The sequence below is a fragment of the Macrotis lagotis genome, chromosome 4 (genome assembly GCF_037893015.1).
Source record: "Macrotis lagotis isolate mMagLag1 chromosome 4, bilby.v1.9.chrom.fasta, whole genome shotgun sequence".
Lineage (NCBI taxonomy): Eukaryota > Metazoa > Chordata > Mammalia > Peramelemorphia > Peramelidae > Macrotis > Macrotis lagotis.
In genome coordinates, this window is record NC_133661.1 from 191,124,589 (window position 1) to 191,144,119 (window position 19,531).

The 19,531-nt window shown below is 34.6% G+C and overlaps 1 protein-coding gene across 12 annotated transcripts in view; it reads right to left on the reverse strand.

The window, feature by feature from the left end:
• RYR3 (ryanodine receptor 3) overlaps nt 1-19,531 on the reverse strand; it is an 833,777-nt gene that overhangs the window by 51,692 nt on the left and 762,554 nt on the right. For all 12 annotated transcript variants that reach the window (XM_074235022.1, XM_074235021.1, XM_074235020.1 and 9 more), the window contains 5 exons: nt 6,109-6,190; nt 3,710-5,037; nt 2,880-2,938; nt 1,687-1,858; nt 409-495 (listed from right to left, as the gene is read on the reverse strand). In XM_074235022.1, coding sequence (XP_074091123.1) covers nt 409-495; nt 1,687-1,858; nt 2,880-2,938; nt 3,710-5,037; nt 6,109-6,190 — 1,728 coding nt within the window. The remainder of the gene's footprint in view (nt 1-408; nt 496-1,686; nt 1,859-2,879; nt 2,939-3,709; nt 5,038-6,108; nt 6,191-19,531) is intronic.

Genomic DNA, 19,531 nt, shown 5'->3' on the forward strand with positions numbered 1-19,531 from the left:
CTTTTGGCTACAGAAGATTCAATTCAGAGCAATGATTAGCAGCTGGAAAGAGGCACATTTAGGTTTAATGTGAAGAAAACAATTCCCAGTAGTTAGGTAATTAAGAATTAGTGGACTCTGAAGACCTTGTTCAAGGTCTTCAGGCATGACTGGATGACCTTTGGTTAGATATTTTATGGAAGGGATTATTTATAGGGATTCATTATATGTGATGGCCTAAAAGGCCTTCCACTTCCGAAGATTATGGTTCTTTAGAAACAAGGCTTAGGCACTTTGGCAAATGGCACTTTTTTTTTTTAAGAGCTGGAAGCTATTCAAGTGGAAGAAGGCTCCTGGCATAGCTTCATATACCCCATGAACATACAGTAAATAAATATATAATCCCTGAATGAACAAAGGAAGCATTACCTTGTAGAAGAGCAAGATGAAGTTGATGGCAAAGGCCACAAACAGAGCAAGGAATCTCAGGTTGTAGAAATTTCTGGCTAGGTAATGCTGGAAAGAAAAGAAAATATATGAAACAGGGGTGGGAGGAGAAGGAAAGGTGAGAAGATATTTTATTCTTTTATCATCTCTTATATACAATCTTCTTTCCCCCAAAGTCATTTAAAAAAATTCATTAGTGTAAAATCTTCACTGGTAATCATTCTTCTAGAATTATTCTGATCTTCTTATGTCAGATAAGTCTGTAGAGCAGCCAGAGAGTGATTTTAGTCTTTGTGTTTGAAGAAACCTTGCTCTGAACTTGTCCTTTTACAGGGAAGCTAAGTGTCCAAGGTTCCTGGCAAACAGTGGGTAAAAAATTTTACTAAAACTGGTTGTTACTAATGATGGCTAAATACAAAAAGCTGGGAATACTTTGCTTATAAGTGGATAATTTTTACTCCTGAGATAAAGGCTAGAGCTGCAATCCATGCAAACAAAGCCCAGTTTCTCTCCCATGAGAAGCTACAATTGCCAGAGTCCCCACCTCTCTTCTTCCTCTCTTTATTTTCCTCCCCAGCTTAAACCCTGGCAGCATTCCCCATGAGGAGCTGTCATGACTGAAGAGTGTAATGGTAGTCGTTCAGAGCCAACAAAATTCCTGTTTACTTTTCGGTATCATGGGCAGGGAAAATGCTCCTTAGAACTTCCAATCAGAACTCAAAAAGTACTTTCCTATCATTACAGCATTATGAAGTTTAGTTGGGTTGTAGAGAACTCTCTAGATCAGCTATATAACAAGATGCATCATTTTAAGTGTCACTTTCCAAAAGTTTTCCAGGGGGTTTTCTTTTTATCTATTCAGGTATCCCAAATATATGGGAAAGCATTCTAAACATGAGGACCTTCTGGCCTCCTGGAGAGAAATTAAGACAAATAAGACATGAAGTTGCAAAAAGATTCAACAGTATTATGTTGCAGACATGAAAGATAATTGCTTGCTATTTTTCCCTTTTTTCCTCTCTTCTTTCCTCAATGAAGGAGATAAAATGGGAAGAAGCAAAAGAGAATGAATGAGGATAGATAGAGGAAAGAGTAATGAATGAAAACATATTTATGAAAAATATAATGAATAAAAGTGAGGGTAGAAGGTAAGTACTCTGTGTTTCATTAAGTAATTCACTCTCAAAGGATGAGGAATCCAATTGGAATTGGGTTCTGAATTATGTGTAAAAATATGTGGGGTGAGGGAAAAGTTCTTACCAACATTTTGGTCTGATAGATTTCTAGACCTTTGAAGAAATTGGCCATGAATGCTTCAGGCCTCTCATCCTTTGGGCCATGACGACGCTTCTTCTTGGTCCTCTCTTCATCTAGATTTTCTTCTTGTTGCTCCTCCTCCTTCACTTTGTCCTCTTTTTCTCCATCTTCCATACTATGAAGGGACAATAAGAAACCCATTTAGATCAGATTAGCTAGGAATGTCAGATTCAGAAAGATGACAAGTGAGAGAAAGACTGTACAGAAAGGAAATTTAGATTAGGTAGGAAGAAGACACATAGGCAAGTTTCTGAAGGACAGAAACCCTCTTTTATCTTTTTATTCCACACAGCACCATCCAAAATAGGTGTGTAATAAAAGGTCATTGAGTAAATGATGAATGAATGGTGTGATGATACTTCAGTAAGCTTCTTTTTTTTAATTATTTATTTAAGGAAGCAGGGTTAAGTGACTTGCCCAAGGTCACACAGCTACACAATTTTTCATTTGTACAGTGATTCACTAGTTAGGCTTGTTCTAAGGAATACTGGCTCAAAATAATCATTTTATTTCAAGTTGTTATTTCTTCATATAGTTTCTTCATTTTTTTTATGACCTCTCCCTTCTGTCATTTACTTTTCCTTTTAATCTAGTATTTGGTTTCACAAACATTTTTCTAAAGTTGTTAAGTGATGTTCACAAAGTGGATTCTTGGGCTAAACCATTGAGGATGAGAAAGTTAAGAGATGTGATAAGAAATAAAGACTATTATCTTCCATGTAATATGATAAATTCAACTGATAAAGAGGAAAATGTGTCTCAGTTTTGATTATCTACTTTTCTGAGGCATCATAACAGCACCAATAGCCACGGTGATGCTAATTTAGGTGCATTAGAAGCTTCCCAAGTCTGATTTTCAAAGCAATTATGGAAGAAGGGGAAAGAAATCATCTAAGTATTAAGAGAGAAAAGTAAGAAGGAATTGCCGGAAGAGGGAGAGTTATGTATGGAACACCAAAAAAGAAGATAAAAGAGGAGGTTGTGGGATAGGAGAACATGATCAAGAAAGAGATCAAAGCCTGGGAGTCCTCATTCAGGCCTAGGTTGATTTTTCTCTCCTGAGGTTTGGATGTGGAATTTCTTGGTTATTAATCATGATAACTTGAAACACAAAGAAGACATCAATCAGAACTTACTCTGCCTTCTCTGATTCGACTTTTCCTTCTCTTTCACTTTCAGTTTTCATTTCTGCTGCCTAGAGAAAAAAAGAATCAAACAAGATACTTTCTCCCCTTTGCTCTGACTGTTGGTTTTCTATATAAGTAATAGCATCATTCACATATAAATAACGTCTATAAAATTTACTAAGTATTTAAGCTACCATATCTCACCTAAAAGATATCAGCAACAACACAAAGGTGAAAAGTGAATCATCATACTCCAATAAAGATGTGTGGTTCTTTATGTGTTAAAATATCTTGAAAGCTTATGTCAACTACAATAGCTATGGCTTTTTAAAAGAGAGAGGCATCTTCAAAGTCAATGCAGACATACTATCTCATGGCAAGAAGTTTTTTTATGTCTTGTTTTGTTTCAATGTCTTGTTTTGTTTCAAAATTTACTGTCTGAACTTTGACATTTTATTAATTATTTTATTATTACTTATTTTTTATTTATTTAGCTATCATTATTTATTTATTTATTTTTATTATTATTTATTTATTATTAATATTTATTTAGTTCTTATTGAACTAAATGTGATTTCCTACCAAAGATATGGAAGTTGGGATAGGGCTAGGGATACAAGATATACACCAAGGACCATACAAGATAAGAACTCTCCAGTTCATGAGATCTCCTTATGTTTTAGGTTCCCAAGGTTTTAGTATCCCAAGATCAGTGTAATCTAAAACATAGCTGATTTATTTAGCTACTGGCTTCAGTAGGGTCAGTTTGCAGCAGTTACTAGAAGATTCATTAGCACTTCTGGGGATGAAAAAAGGTGGGAGAAATGGATTATGCTTACCTGTGCTTTCCTTTTCTTCCGAACTGTGCTCTCTAAAGTGGGAGGCCCATCATTTCCAATGATCTCAGAAAGATCTCCAAGGCCAGGGTCAGGACCATGCTTTGTGCCACCCTCTTTCTTTGGGTGGAGCCCAAAGAGATCTGACATGATATCTACCTCTCCCTTATCACCCTTTACAAAGTGCACTAGTTCAGCTGTGATGTTCTGCTCAATTACTTCTGCCCTTTCTGCTTCTATAACATCATCATGGATGCCAAACTGTGTAGGATCAGGCATGTCACCAAGAATCTTGGTAACTCTGATGTTCTTTGCTCCTTCTACTAAGCCACCCCCAAACACAGTGTTCCAGAGGATCTGAAAAATTCCCCAAAGAATGGTGAAGAATAATTGGAACAACCCCCAAAAAAACATCCAGAAGAAAGATAAAAACACTTTAACCATTTCTTTCACAGTCATTTTCTTCACCTTCCTATACTGTTTCTTGAGGTTTCTCAGACTGGCCATTTTCAGAAAACTGGTCACATTTTTTTTCACTGAAACACAGGCAGTGACAAATGCAGAAGCAGATTCCAATGATTTGTTTTCTTCATCATCCTCCTCTGCTTCTACTACACAGGAAAATTCTTCTTCATCCTCCTCCTCTTCGGGTCTTTCAGCTGAGTCAGATTCAGAGATTTGAGAGGCCAACTGCATTTCAAAGATTGTGTCTTCACAGAAGTTTACAAATAATTCCATCTTTTCCTGTTCCCCACCTTCATTGACAACATCAAAGATAAACTGTCGTTTGGACTCTTTAACCTGGGGTTTCTCCCACTGGGTTCGGCTAGACTCACTTATCTCAAAGTAAACTCGTTCAATTTTCTTGGCTCCACCCATTATTTCAATACGCCCCAGATATGGTTCAAAGTAATTCAGGACACTTTCAGCTGGATCCAGCAAACACTGCAGGCGGGAGTCATTGGGCATATGCTCTGAAAGATTGGTTAGTAACACAGCCACATTAAACCCAATGTCTTTGGCTGGCTCATGGAACCTGTCCACAAAATCAATGTAATTAAACATGTCATTCTCATCAGCCTCTGCACAGGAGAGGAGGAACTCAATTTCTGACTGGGGATACTGTTTCTGCCCTTCCATGGCTTTCTGGAATTCTTTCTTAGAAATAATTCCTTTCCCATCTGGGTCATATTCTTTGAAGGCATCTGAATTGGTCAAGTCCTTCAGTTTGAGGAACATGTCAAAGAATTTCAAGATCATTTCTACATTGGTAGATGACTCCACAAGGGTGTCAACCATCTGTTTGCCAATGGTTCCATTTACAACATTCCCTGAGAGGCAAGACAAACAGATACACATACAAATAAAATACACTGTTGTACTTGAATCATCATAGGAACTATTCACATTCACATGGGCTATAAATTTTTTCCTTTCCCTGAAATTTAAAAATTAGTTCTCATAAGTCAGTATAAGCCAACTCTAATAAAACATTGTTTCTTTCCAACATGCTACATTGCCCCTGTAGGGAGTTATATATTTTCAACTTAGAGGCAAAAACAAATTAACTATTTGATTGGGCACTGAACTGTATGCTAGGAGTTAAGATATGAAAATATGTGAGAATAAATTAAAAATCAGAAAAGATCACCCACTAAGAAAAAAGGGATAAAGCAGCAATAAAGTAAAGAATAAATGAATTAGAGTAAGAAGGTATCTATTCCACTCTCTCTCCTTTGACACTATGCCAGGGCAACTGTACTAATGGAATAAAAAGGGATAAGTAATACTATTGTCATCTCCTTGACAACTAAGACAGCTCCCTATTAGATAGCACAACTTAAAGTTTATAGCAGTGTAACTAAAAACAAATGAGAAAGGAGAAAGAACACAAGCTGGTGTTTTTTTTCCCCTATAGATGATTCTATCTCTCCTATTGGCAGAAACTGATTTCTTCATTTTCCTATTTGTTGTTTAGTTTGATTTGAAAGAACTGCCAGAAAGAAAATCTTTAAAAAAATTTTTTTTTTTATTTCCCAAGTACAGGTAAAGATAGTTTTCAACAATTATCTTTTGGTAAGGTTTTGAATTTCACATTTTTTCCTTCCTTTTCTTCCCTCCTCACTCTCCCTAACAGAAAGCAATATATATATGTATATGTATATATTTCCATATTAATCATGTTATGAAAGAAGAATCAGAGCAAAAAGGAAAAATGGGAGGGGGAAACATTAAACATAATTTTAATTTAATTTAATTTTAATTGAGATTCACTCAATTTTAAAAATTGAAAGTAATAAGCTTTGGCTAAAAGGAAAATCTTAAAGATCAACGAAAATAATGTAATGACTCAGCCAAGAAAGCAAGAAGCTGTGAATTTGTAATTAAAGCAAAAATCTCACCTTCCAAGAGAGATAGTAGCATCACCACCATGTCCTGTAAGAGATCTAAGAGTTCTTTCAGCAACTTGATCTGACTGGAATCCTAGAAAAATAATAGGAGATACCCACTAATTAAGTGATACCTTAACAAAATAGAGAGCAATGAGTAAGCATACTATGCTTTGGGGAAAATAGTTGAAAGTTACCCAAGTAGGAATAAACTAGTATTAAGGAGGATAAAATATCACTGACATATCACAGTGAAATCTATTAGAGTATGGCATGTTTAAACATATCAGAATATGGACATCACATGACTGGAAAATATTAAGCCAACTTAAAAAAATATTCCAACATAAGTGTGAGGAAGACCTCTTGTATCCTCTTGCAGTTTACAACCCCTATGAGTTACAGTCTCCTCAATTCTTTCACTTACAGTCAATGAAATGATATATTGCTAGTTGCCCAAATATAAACAATGCCTCTCCCTAACCCCAATAGCTCATCTCCATTCAGCTCAACCCTTTCCCTCTCATGTCTTATTCCAGCTATACCTGCTCTTTCCACTGTGCCATCTGGAATTCCCAAAACATAGTTCATTAAATTCCCTTCCTTTTGGACCTCTTCCTTTTTACTAACCTGAACTCAGAGATCTGTTTCCCTCTTCCAGTGACAAAACAACCCCAATCACTTTTCCAGAAGTCTCTTTCCAACTTCCACCATTGTTCTAAACCAGGGTGTTTGAACACTCCTTAATCCTCACTGCTACTTAGAAACCTTTTAATCCTTTGAGATTCACTCAATTCAAATTCATCACCAATTTATTAACCACAATCTGAGGAGCAGTTATTTATCAGCCTTCAAAGGAGAGTATTCTTCCTTCTTTCTTAAAGACATTAGTATATGGGCTCATAGTCTTCTCCATTGCAACTCCTGCCCTTATTCTTTTTTGTTTGTTTGTTTTTTGTTTAGTTGTGTCTGACTTTTCAAGACCATATTTAGGGTTTTCTTGGCAAAGATATTGGAGTAGTTCTCCATTTCCTTCTCCAGTTCATTTTAAAAATGAGGAAAATGAGGCAAATCAGATTAAGTGATTTACCCAGGTCACACAGTTAGTGTCTGATGCCACCTTTGAATTTAAGTACTCCTGACTGCAGGTACTATGTTCTATCCACTGCTCCATCTAGCCCCCGTGCCCTTATTCTAGGGGACTTCAATGTTCATGTTGATATCCCCTCAAACACTGTGATCTTCCAGTTTCTTGATTTCTTCCACTTCCCTATTTCTCTATCCTACTTCAGCTATCATAAGGCTGGTCATACTTTGATTTTGCCAGTATCCATCAAGCAAAAACTAAATCCTTTTATCTTTTCATAAACTTACATTGCACTTTATATACCTAAGGTCCCTGTCCTTTGAAAGCGCACCTACTCAATGAAGTTCATACATATTACTATACACTCTTCTGTGCTCATTAGTATAATGACCACTAACTGTGAAGTGACCAGTGAATGATATAGGGTAAGCATATTGATTAGGAATGACCAATGACTGGCATAAAGGGGAGGAACAGTCTTTCAAACTGCATGTAAGCCTAGACAGTTGCAATTCACCACCTTTTTCTGTTAGGGAAATTGGTCCTTTTCTGCAGAAGTTATCAATTAAAAGCTATTTTTATCACTCTGGACTAAGTATTTATAAGTCATTCATAACAATTTTGTGCACTTGTGCAGGATAATAATATAAAATCTCTTGAGATTTTCCTGGAAAAATATGAGAAAAGAGTGCTCAGACTTGCTTGAATTCAAGCAAATTCTTGGCTTTCTTTTCCAGAGAAGTATCTCAGAAATTTCTAAAAGGGCCTGGGTGAACCGAGTGATTAAATGCTTAAGGGTTAAAAAAAAACAACTGCAATATGGAACGATCTGTTAAGGGGGACAATGGTGATTGAGCTTAACCTTAAAGACTAACTGTGAAGTCCTCATGCTGGGCAGGGCCCTGAGAGGGGAACTAAGAAAGTCCCAAATGATAGGCCAAGGATCAGAGAAAAGGGTACCCGAAATGGGGAGGGAGAGTTGGGGTTCCTCTCAGGAGTTCCCTCAAAAGCAAAGTTCTTCTTGAGGGGAAGTCACTGTTGGGCCTCAGAAGTGCCAGAAAGAAGCTGAACTGCATCCATTTCTACTGTGAGTGGAGTTAGAGAAGGGAGAGGGGAGTCAGTGAAAGTTGTGAAAGAGACAGCATCTTTATTGGTTGATGCTTTCATGGGGAATATTGTAATTGTGATAAATTGAGAAAAAAAGCTGTGGTGTTAGCAGAATTTGAGAAGAGAATGAATTTTAAAGGTTAGGAGAGAGAGGAAAGATGATTTTAGGGATATGGGGGATACAAAAGGAAACCTGAGAAGTTGGGAGGGAAGAGTTCTTATTCTCATGGCTGTCTGAGGGAATGCTCCATGCCTTCTCCCTGGATTGGGGGGGATATAGAAGTGCGTGTTTAATCCCATCCCCCATTTTGTTAGGACTTTTAACACATCTGCCCATGTGTCTAGGAGTTCAAGCTAGAGGAGGGCCCCAGCCATGGAGAGAGAGAGGATGGGGGATGAAGCAGGAATTTTGATAAGGAAAGGCACCTGCAATTATGAGGAGACAAATGGTAAATAAAAATTTTCTCAAGTTGGTGTCTTAGAAATTCTTCCAGTCTTGTATCCTCTCTCAGGCATAAACTTCAATATCAAATTATAGTTTACCTTTCAAGGATACCTAATATTTGAGATTTGGCATTAGGGAAATTCATATGCTACACAAAGAAAGGTGATTTAGGTTATTATTCTGTAAGGAGAAAGCAAAGATGCATATTTTTAGGTCATATGACTCTTATTATCTCTTAAATTGGATAACTCTATATGAGATGGATCCTCTGTGTAATTTGAAAAACGTTAATTTCAGGAGGTTTCAAGTTCATAAAATGCAAAATTTTGATTATGATATAATATTAAGCAATATTGGAAAATATAACAGCTAGAATTAGTAATAAAGAGTTGATTCCTAAATAAATTAAACATTTGGGAATTTAAATTGTGGTGCTGATCACAAAACTCTGTATTTGGCCCTAAAGAATGATTCTTATTGAGTTTTCACAGATCAGTATTATTTAGTTGAAGTTTAAAATAGTCCCGTTTCTTTAAAGTGGCCTGAAACTCACTTGTGCATTTCTATAGCAGCATAGGTCACTGCATGCATCTTAGAGGCTCCTCAGGGAAAATAGAGGGCTGGGAGACTTGAAACTTTTTGAAAGGAAAATTCCCCTGTGTTTAAAAAAGAAAGAAAAAAAAGAAACCACTAAATTGAAATTTAGTCAGGTTGATTTTGGTCACTTTTTAAATTGGGAGGAGTTTGAATTAAAGTTGTTGGTCTCTATCTCTATCTATATATCTATATAGATAAATATATATGTATAAGAAATTATGAATTTAGTAATATGAGTTATTGGAGAAGATTTTGAAAGAAAATTATGTTAAATTGATCCTTCTGCTCTGACCATGTGGCCTAAAGCACTATATGCTCCTACTCCCATTCCATTTTTCAGGTTCTTGAGATAAGGTTAATCAACTTTTACTTCCTTTATTACCTCATCTTTGAACTGGATTTTTGGGAATCACTCAGGATTTTACAGGGGTATCAGTATTGTTAAATTCTGACAAAAATCTTTCTACAGAATGGCATTAAGCATTATTAAAAGTTTTATCGGGGTGGCTAGGTGGATAAAGCACTGGCCTTGGAGTCAGGAGTACCTGGGTTCAAATCTGGTCTCAGACACTTAATAATTACCTAGCTGTGTGGCCTTGGGCAAGCCACTTAACCCCATTGCCTTCCAAAAAACTAAAAAAAAAAGTTTTATCTAGGAGTATGCTTATGGAAGTTGTGTGGTAACTGGGATTTATTTCATGTGAAACAAACTTGGGAATCTATGTGTTACTGAAAAAAAAACAATGATAATAATGATAATGATAATGATAATGATAATAATAATAATAATAATAATAATAATAATAATAATAATGTTATCAGGAATATTTCTTTTGGGAAAGAGAAACACTCTCAGGGGAGAAAAAGCTTTGTAAAAGGCATTTATGTAATAGGTTTATTAAATTCTCTAATCTGTAAACTAATTTATAGTGATGTATCTAATATCGTTAACAACTGTGTCCATCCCGCCTATTTTAATTAAGGAGACTCTAGAACTTTAAGTATTCTCTTGAATTAAGTTTTTGAAATGTGAATGAATAGTATGTTATAGGCAAACAGAATGAATGGAGATTCCATCTAAAGTTCTAATCCTTTACTATCACAACTGTAAAGCTTTGCTATGTGAAAACTAGAAAATACATTGTCAATGGTTTAAGAAAATGTATCTATTTGAAATCTTATTCTATGTAAATGTAACATTGCCTGGCATAAGTTGGTTGGATTCCATGACAAAAATAAGAGTTAATAGAGGTTTTAGAAGTATCATCTGAATAAGATTGAATTTTTGGAGAATCTCATTTTCTGTTTGAAAACAGAAGTGTATTTGGGATAAGAGGTAAATAAGCTTGAAGAACAAAAATGTAAAAAATATTGTTATAACCTAAGTTAAGGAAATCACTTTGTTGTTTTGTTTTTAAGGGAATAAAATGTCAGCACAGCAACTTTAGATTTAATGTAGATTAGTAATTATATATTCAGCATTAAAGAGGTCAAGATTGTGGATTTCTTTCCTCATGATAACTGCAAATTCAGAGGGATAGTGCACAGGAAACTGGAAAACATGTTCTCACCTTGGCATGCTTTCCTGCTGGTGTGGGAGCTGCTGAATGTTTGGGCAATTAAAAATTATGTAGCCCCCTATGAAGTAACTTTTTGATGAGTAAGAAGTTGAAAAGTCTTTATTAGTTATGTGATCTACTTTTGTAACTGCAGAGATATTGTATCTATAATTATTGGGTTATTTGTTGTGAAAATATAAGCCATTTGGAGCTACTGTAATGGTGGTAAAGCCTGTAATTAGTAACTAAATACTTTGAAGGGGTAATGAAAAAGAAATATGAAAAATCATGGCCCCCTCTAGAATTCCTGAAATTTTTTTTCAGCTGTGTTGGAACTTAGTATTTATCTGTGGGTTTATGTATAATAGAAAGATTGTTTGTAAAATTTAATGTGTTATTATTATTGCTGTTTGTTACATTTGGAATTAATAACACATATTGAAGGTTTAAAGTCATTTCCAATGTTCTAATGGCTTGAAAGAATTATGAAAGTAGGGGTGGCTAGGTGGTGCAGTGGATAAAGCACTGGCCCTGGAGTCAGGAGTATCTGGGTTCAAATCCGATCTCAGACACTTAATAATTACCTAGCTGTGTGACCTTGGGCAAGCCCCTTAACCCCATTTGCCTTGCAAAAAAAAAACAAACCTAAAAAAAAATTATGAAAGTAATGATTTGTATTTTAACCATGACTAATAGTTAAACAGGTTTAACGTAAAGTTGTCTTTATAGAAATTATCGTGTTATATATGTAAATTGAAATTATTGTGGTTATATATCCTAAAACTGGTTGCTTGCTTTGAAGTAAAAACACATGAGTAACTTCAGAATGATAAAAATAAGAGTAGTTAATTTGAGATTTTCCTGTGTCAATCTCTGGCTAATTGTGATGTGAGAATGATGGAAATGAAAATCTGTGTAGCAGGCCTGATATTGAATTTAGGAGAAAATGGGCAGTCTCCTAGTTAAAGGAAGTGTTTATTAATTGTATTATAAACAAGACTGGTTGGGGTCTCTAGCCCAGAGGCATCTGATATACCATCTTTATACTGGGAAAGAGGAGGAAGAGAGAGAGCAGATAATGATTTCAGACACAAGGAGGGTGTCCGGAGATCAGAAGTTAAATGTCACCAGAAGGACTAACCTTCTAGTTGAGTTATGGCATATGTCTGTGAAAGGGGTTTTTGTAATGCTCCAGATGCTGAATCTTCCCAAAAGGTTAGAAGATAATCCTATTTGATATATCCTGTTACCAAAGAAACAGAAGATCAAACCCATGGGCAAGAGGGAGGAGATAATGGATATAGTGTTAATCATGGCTGGAGTTCCTGGTTTTAGCAAGGACCTAGGAGGGACACTCAGAATAGATCTGAATTTTGGGGAGGAGGCTGATTAATTGGGATCCCATCAAGATTACAATTTTTTTTGTTTAGTCTTGTTTAGTCCTTGTAAACTGAACTCACTTGAAATTCTAATTAGGTAAAATTACTGTGGGACTTTGAATTGTCTTTTTGTTCTTTATCTGATACCAGGAACAGTCAGTAAAAGGAAGTGCTGGTGGGTTAATGCTCTTCTGGAGTCAGGAAGCCCAATGGGGGCCTGAAAACTAAAGGTCACAGGTACATTGGAATGAGAAATTCAAGGGATGGCTTTTCAGAATGGTCTGAGGTTGGACCCTTTCTGACTTGATTTCCCAGATGTGACATTTGGATAATGTCTGACCTGGTAAGTTTGACTTCAGACATTTCACCAAAAAAGGCATTTCATTACCCATAGGACCTCTGCCTGGAAAGTGACATTCAAAATTATATCTTTAAAGGAAGGGTTCTTTATAGTAAACTGCTATAAGCAAATCAGATACAGAAATTTTATGTTAATGGGATTTGAATATCCAGATAGGCTAGTGAATAGTTTTAGCATCTGTTGTTGGTGTTTTTTCTTAGACTTTTTCAAGGCAATGGGGTTAAGTGGCTTACCCAAGGCCACATGGCTAGGTAATTATTGTCTGAGGTTCAGTTTGAACCCAGGTATTCCTGACTTCAAGGCTGGTGCTCTATTCACTGTGCCACCTAGCCGCCCCTGTTGGCTAAATGTTTTGATAAGAATTAAGACCCCTTAATTTTTATCTTAAAGGGTAAGAAGAAATAGGATGGTTTTTATGATCTCTATATGATTCTGTACAACAGCAGTCTAAAATTCTATTTTAAGGAAAGAAATATGAGTCAACTAACTATATCAGGAAAAGGATAACCTATGGTATATTTAGAAATATTTTGGGAAGGAAATTTCATTTTAGTTAATTCATTATTAAAATCATTATTGTAATAAGAGTAAAAAGTTCAGACTGTAAGTTAGTTGTTAGATATTCTTTGTACTAAAATGATTGCCAAATATATATGTTTTAAGCTGAAGTAATGTGACAGTTTTTAATGAATTTTCTTGTGTGGTGAAACAATTATGAAAGTTTATTTTGTTAAAGTGAAGTAAATATGCCAACATGACAGTGACTAAGGCAAAATATAAATTGTTAACAAGCTCCATAATTTTATTATCTTTGTGATGAAACCATGTGTTTGGTCTGAATAAAATGTTATGCTAAGAAGTTCCTTTACCAGAAAGAAAGGTAAAAGGTTTCAACAAGTCACCTGAGCTGGAGAGAACTTTTTGGAGGAGGGGAGGGGAGGGGAGGGGAGGGGAGGGGAGGAGAGGAGAGGAGAGGAGAGGAGAGGAGAGGAGATTTCATTTTAGTTAATTCATTATTAAAATCATTATTGTAATAAGAATAAAAAGTTAGCAACCAAGAGATGAAAGTTATTTTTTTGTCTTTTTTAAAATTTTATTTATTTGTTTTCATCCATTTATACATGTGTATTTCCAAGTTACAAGGTTTTCCTCCACCCTCCTTTACCACCCTCCTCCTTTCAGTTGGGAATAGTCAGGTTATTATTTTTTTTTTTTTTTAGTTTTTGCAAGGCTTGCCCAAGGCCACACAGCTAGGTAATTATTAAGTGTCTGAGGCCGGACTTGAACTCGGGTACTCCTGAATCCAAGGCCAGTGCTCTATCCACTGGGCCACCTAGCCGCCCCCATTTATTGTTTCTTATAAAACAATAATATTTTATAGTATTCATGTACTATGACTTGTTTAGCCATTCCCCAACTGATGGGCATCCCCTCAATTTCCAATCTTTGCCACCACAAAAAGGGCTGCTATGAATATTTTGGAAAATATAGGACTTTTTCCATTTTTTTACAATTTCTTCTGTATATAGTCCTAGAATTTAAATTGCTGGGTCAAAGGGTATGAACAATTTTATTGCTCTTTGGGCATGGTTTCAGAAAGGTTAGCTCCATTCACAACTCCACCAGCAATGTATCAATGTCTCAATCCTCCCACAACCTCTCCAACTTTGATCATCTTCCCTTTTTCTCATCTGGGCTAATCTAATAGGTGTGAGATGATATCTCATTGTTGTTTTAATTTGTATTTCTCTAATCAATAGTGATTTGGAGCATTTTTCACATGCTTATATATAGTTTTAAACTGTCTGTTCATATCCTTTGACCATTTAGCAATTGGGGAATGACTTATGACCTTATAAATTTGATACAATTCTCTATATATTTTAGAAATGAAACAATCGGAACTCCTGGTTGTGACTGCTTTTATTCTAATTTTGGCAGCATTAATTTTATTAGTGCAAAAACTTTTTAATTTAATAGAGTCAAAATAATTCATTTTGTAGTTTGTAATATGCTCTAATTTTTGTTTGGTCAGAAATTTATCCCTTTTCCATAAATCAGATAGATAGAATATTTTTGGTCTATTAATTTATCTATGGTATCACTCTTTATATCTAAATCTTCTACTCATTTTGACCTTATTTTGGTATAGGGTGTGAGATATGGATCTATGTCTAGTTTTCTGCCATACCAGTTTCCAGTTTTCCCAACAATTTTTTTCAGTGAGTTCTTATCCCAGAGGCTGATGTCTTTGGGTTTGTCAAATAGTATATTGTTGTAGTCATTTACTGCATTTTCTTTTGAACTTATGCTAATCCACTGATCCATTACTCTATTTCTTAACCAGTACCAGGAAGCTTTGATGACTGCCAGTTTATAGTACAAAGTTTTAGATCTGGTAGAGCTAGACTACCTTCCTTTACATTTTGTTTTCATCAGTTCCCTTGCTATTCTTGCCCTTTCGTTACTCCAGATGAATTTTATTACAATTTTTTCCTAGCTCATTAAAGTATTTAGTTGGTAGTTTGATTGGTATGGCACTGAATAAGTAATTTAGGTAGAATTGTCATTTTTTTATTATATTAGCTTGACCTAACCATGAGCATTTGACATTTTTCCAATTATTTAGACCTGACTTTATTTGGGTGAGGAGAGCTTTATAATTGTGTTCATACAATTTCTGGGTTTGTCTTGGAAGGTAGAATCTCAAGTATTTGATGTTATCTACAGTTCTTTTAAATGGAATTTCTCTTTCTATGTCTTGTTCCTGGGCTTTGTTGTTCATATATAGAAATGCTGATGATTTATGTGGGTTTATTTTATATCTTGCTACTTTGCTGAATTTGTTAGTTGTTTCAAGGAAGATGATTTTCTCTGGTTCTCTAGGTATACTATCATCTACAAAGAGTGGACATTTTGCTTCCTCATTGCCTATTTTGATTCCTTCAATTTCTTTTTTCTTCTCTTATTGCTACTGCTAGCATTTCTAATACTGTATTGAATCCTTGTTTCACCCCTGAATTTATTGGAAATGCTCTGAGTTTATTCCCATTAAATATAATATTTGTTGATGGTTTTAGATAGATATTTATTATTTTAAGGAAAACTCCCTTTATTCCTGTACTTTCTAGTGTTTTTAATAGGAATGGATATTGTATTTTATCAAAGGCTTTTTCTGCATCTATTGAGATAATCATATGGTTTCTGTTGGTTTTACTGTTGACATGTTTAATTGAGTGTTTTCCTAATGTTGAACCATCACTGCCTGCCAGATATAAATACAACCTGATCATGGTATATTAGCCTTGCAATAACTTTCTATAGTCTTATAGCTAAAATTTTATTCAAGATTTTTGAATTAATATTCATTAGGGAGATTGGTCTATAATTTTCTTTGTCTGTTTTGGTTCTTCTTGGTTTAGGTATCAGCACTATGTTAGTGTCATAAAAGGAGTTTGGTAGAACTCTTTCCTCTCCTAATTTTTATGTAGAATGGGAATTACTTGTTCCTTAAATGTTTGGTAGAATTTACTTGTAAATCCATCTGGACCTGGAGACTTTTTCTTAGGGAGTTTATTGATGGTTTCTTCAATTTCTTTTTTCTGAAATTGGGTTATTTAAGTAATTTATTTCCTCTTCTTCAATACGGACAGTTTGTATTTTTGTAGATATTCATTCATTTCACTCAAGTTGTCTGATTTATTGGCATACAGTTTGGCAAAATAGTGCCAAATTATCTCTTTAGTTTCCTCCTCATTGTTGGTTAGTTCATCCTTTTCATTTTTGATACTGGTTATTTGGTTATCTTCTCTCTTTTTAAAATCAGATTAACCAGAGGTTTGTCTATTTTATTGGCTTTTTCATAAAACCAACTCTTAGATTTATTTATGAGATCAATTTTTTTTGCTTTCTACTTTATTAATCTCTCCCTTAATTCACAGAATTTCTAGTTTGGTATTTAATTGGGATGTTTAATTTTTTTCTTTTTCAAGCCTTTTTTGTTGCATACCCAATTCATTGATGTCCTCTTTCTCTATTTTATTCATATAGACATTTAGAGATATAAAGTTTCCCTTCAAAACTATTTTGACTGCATCCCATGAATTTGGATATGATGTCTCATTATTATAATTTTCTTGGTTATAATTACTAATTATTCCTATTATTTGCTGTTTGGTTATTTAATTTCCAATTAGTTCTTGGTTTATCTTTCCCTGACCCCTTTGTTACATGTAATTTTTATTGCATTATGATCTGAGAAGTGTATATTTATTATTTCTGCTTTTTTGCATTTGATTTTAAGATTTTTGTGACCTAGTACATAGTCAGTTTTGGTGAAGTGCCATGTACTGCTGAGAAAAGCTATATTCTTTTCTGTCCCCATTAAGTTTTCTCCAGAGGTCTATCATATATGTAAGTTTTCTAAGATTTTATTCACCTTCTTAACTTCCTTCTTGTTTATTTTGCTGTGAAGAATTTTCTATTTCTGAGAGAGGGAGGTTAAAGTCTCCCATTATTTAAGTTTTTCTGTCTATTACTCCTTGTAATTCACTCAACTTTTCCTCTATGAATCTGGAAATTATCCCACTAGGTGCATGCGTCTTTAGTAATGATACAGCTTTTTTTTCCAATGGTGCCTTTTAAGGAGATGTAGTTTCCTTCATTATGAGATTTTTAATGAGATTTCATTTTTTTTTGAGATTTATTTTTGCTTTTACTTTGTCTGAGATTAGAATCGCTACCCCAGATTTTTTTATTTCAGCTGAGGCATAATATATTTTGCTCCAATTTATTACCTTTATCCTGTGTGTATCTTTCTGTTTCAAATGTGTTTCTTGTAAACAATATATTGTAGGATTCTGGTTTTTAATCCATTCTGCTATCCATTTCTATTTTATGGGACAGTTCATCCCATTCACATTTACAGTTAAGATGACTAATTCTGTATTTCTCTCTATGCTATTTTCTCTATTTATATTTATGTCTTTCCTTTTCTCTTATTTCTCCTCATCAAAATTTTACTACCTTCCTCCTTTGATTTATATTTTTTAAAAATTTAAATTTCAGTTTATTTTCACTTATACCTTCCCTTCCCTTTTATCTGTCCCTTCTTCCCTTATCTTCCCCTTTCCCAGCTGCCCATTTCCCTGTAGATTAAATTAGATTTTTTAAACCTGGCTTATTGTTGGGCAATTTGAGTCATTTATACTAATCAAACAATCAAGTAAACAATCTGTGATGATATCTTGATGACAATAGGAGCTTATCAAGCCTATTAGAGAACCAAGGGAAGACGCACAAAGATTTATAATTTTAGAGGGAAAGAAGGGAGAATCTGAATGTTGTGTAAATTCTATTCAATAGATTTAGCCCAGTAATGGAAATAAGATACATTCCCACATTTAAAATAACAGTGGGTAACATTAAATACTTGGGAATCTGACTTCCAAGCCAAACCCAAAATTGTATGAACACAATTATAAAGCTCTTCTCACTCAAATAATGTCAGTTCTAGATAATTCGAAAAATGTCAAATGCTCATGGTTAGGTCGAGCTAATGTAATAAAAATGATAATTCTTTACTGAGCTAGAAAAAAATTGTAACAAAATTCACCTGGAGTCAAGAATAGCAAGGGAACTGATGAAAAAAATGTAAAGGAAGGTGACCTAATTCTACCAAATCTAAAACTGAACAATAAAGTGGCAGTCATCAAAACTTCCTGGTACTGGTTAAGAAATAGAGCAATGGATCAGTGGATTAGGATAAGTTCAAAAGAAAATGCAGTAAATGACTACAACAATATACTATTTGACAAACCCAAAGACATCAGCCTTTGGGATAAGAACTCACGATTTGACAAAAATTGTTGATAAAACTGGAAACTAGTATGGCAAAAACTAGGCATAGATCCACATCTCACACCCTATACCAAAATAAGATCAAAATAAGTAGAGGATTTAGACATAAAGAGTGATACCATATATAAATTAATAGACCAAAAAATATTCTATCTATCTGATCTATGGAAAAGGGATAAATTTATGACCAAACAAAAATTAGAGCATATTATAAACTACAAAATGAATGATTTTGACTCTATTAAATTAAAAGGTTTTTGCACTAACAAAATTCATGCTGCCAAAATTAGAAGAAAAGCAGTCACAACCAGGAGTTCTGATTAAGGTCTCATTTCCAAACATATAGAGAATTGCATCAAATTTATAATGTCACAAATCATTCTCCAAATTGCTAAATGGTCAAAGGATATGAACAGATAGTTTAAAGCTATATATAAGCATATGAAAAAATGCTCCAAATCACTGTTGATTAGAGAAATGCAAATTAAAACAACAATGAGGTATCATTTCACATTTATTAGATTAGCCCAGATGAGAAAAAGGGAAGATGATCAAAACTGGAGAGGTTGTGGGAGGACTGAGACATTGATGCATTGATGGTGGAGTTGTGAATGGAGCTAACCTTTCTGGAACTATGCCCAAAGAGCAATAAAACTGTTCATACCCTTTGACCCAGCAATTTAAATTCTAGGACTATATCCAGAAGAATGGAAAAAGTCCTATATTTTCCAAAATATTCATAGCAGCCCTTTTATTAGTGGCAAAGATTGGAAATTGAGGGGATGCCCATCAATTGGGAAATGTATAAACAAGTTATGGTATCTGAATACTATGGAATATTATTGTTTTGTAAGAAACAATAAATGGTCGGACTCCAGAGAAGTATGGAATCACTTATGGGATCCAATGCTGAGTGAAGGGAGTAGAGTCAGGAGAACGATTTACATATATCAGCATTATGAGAAGAACCACCACGATGGAAGCAACCCCTCTTGACAGTTCAGAGAGCTGAGACAACAGTATTTGATAGATTATGGACTA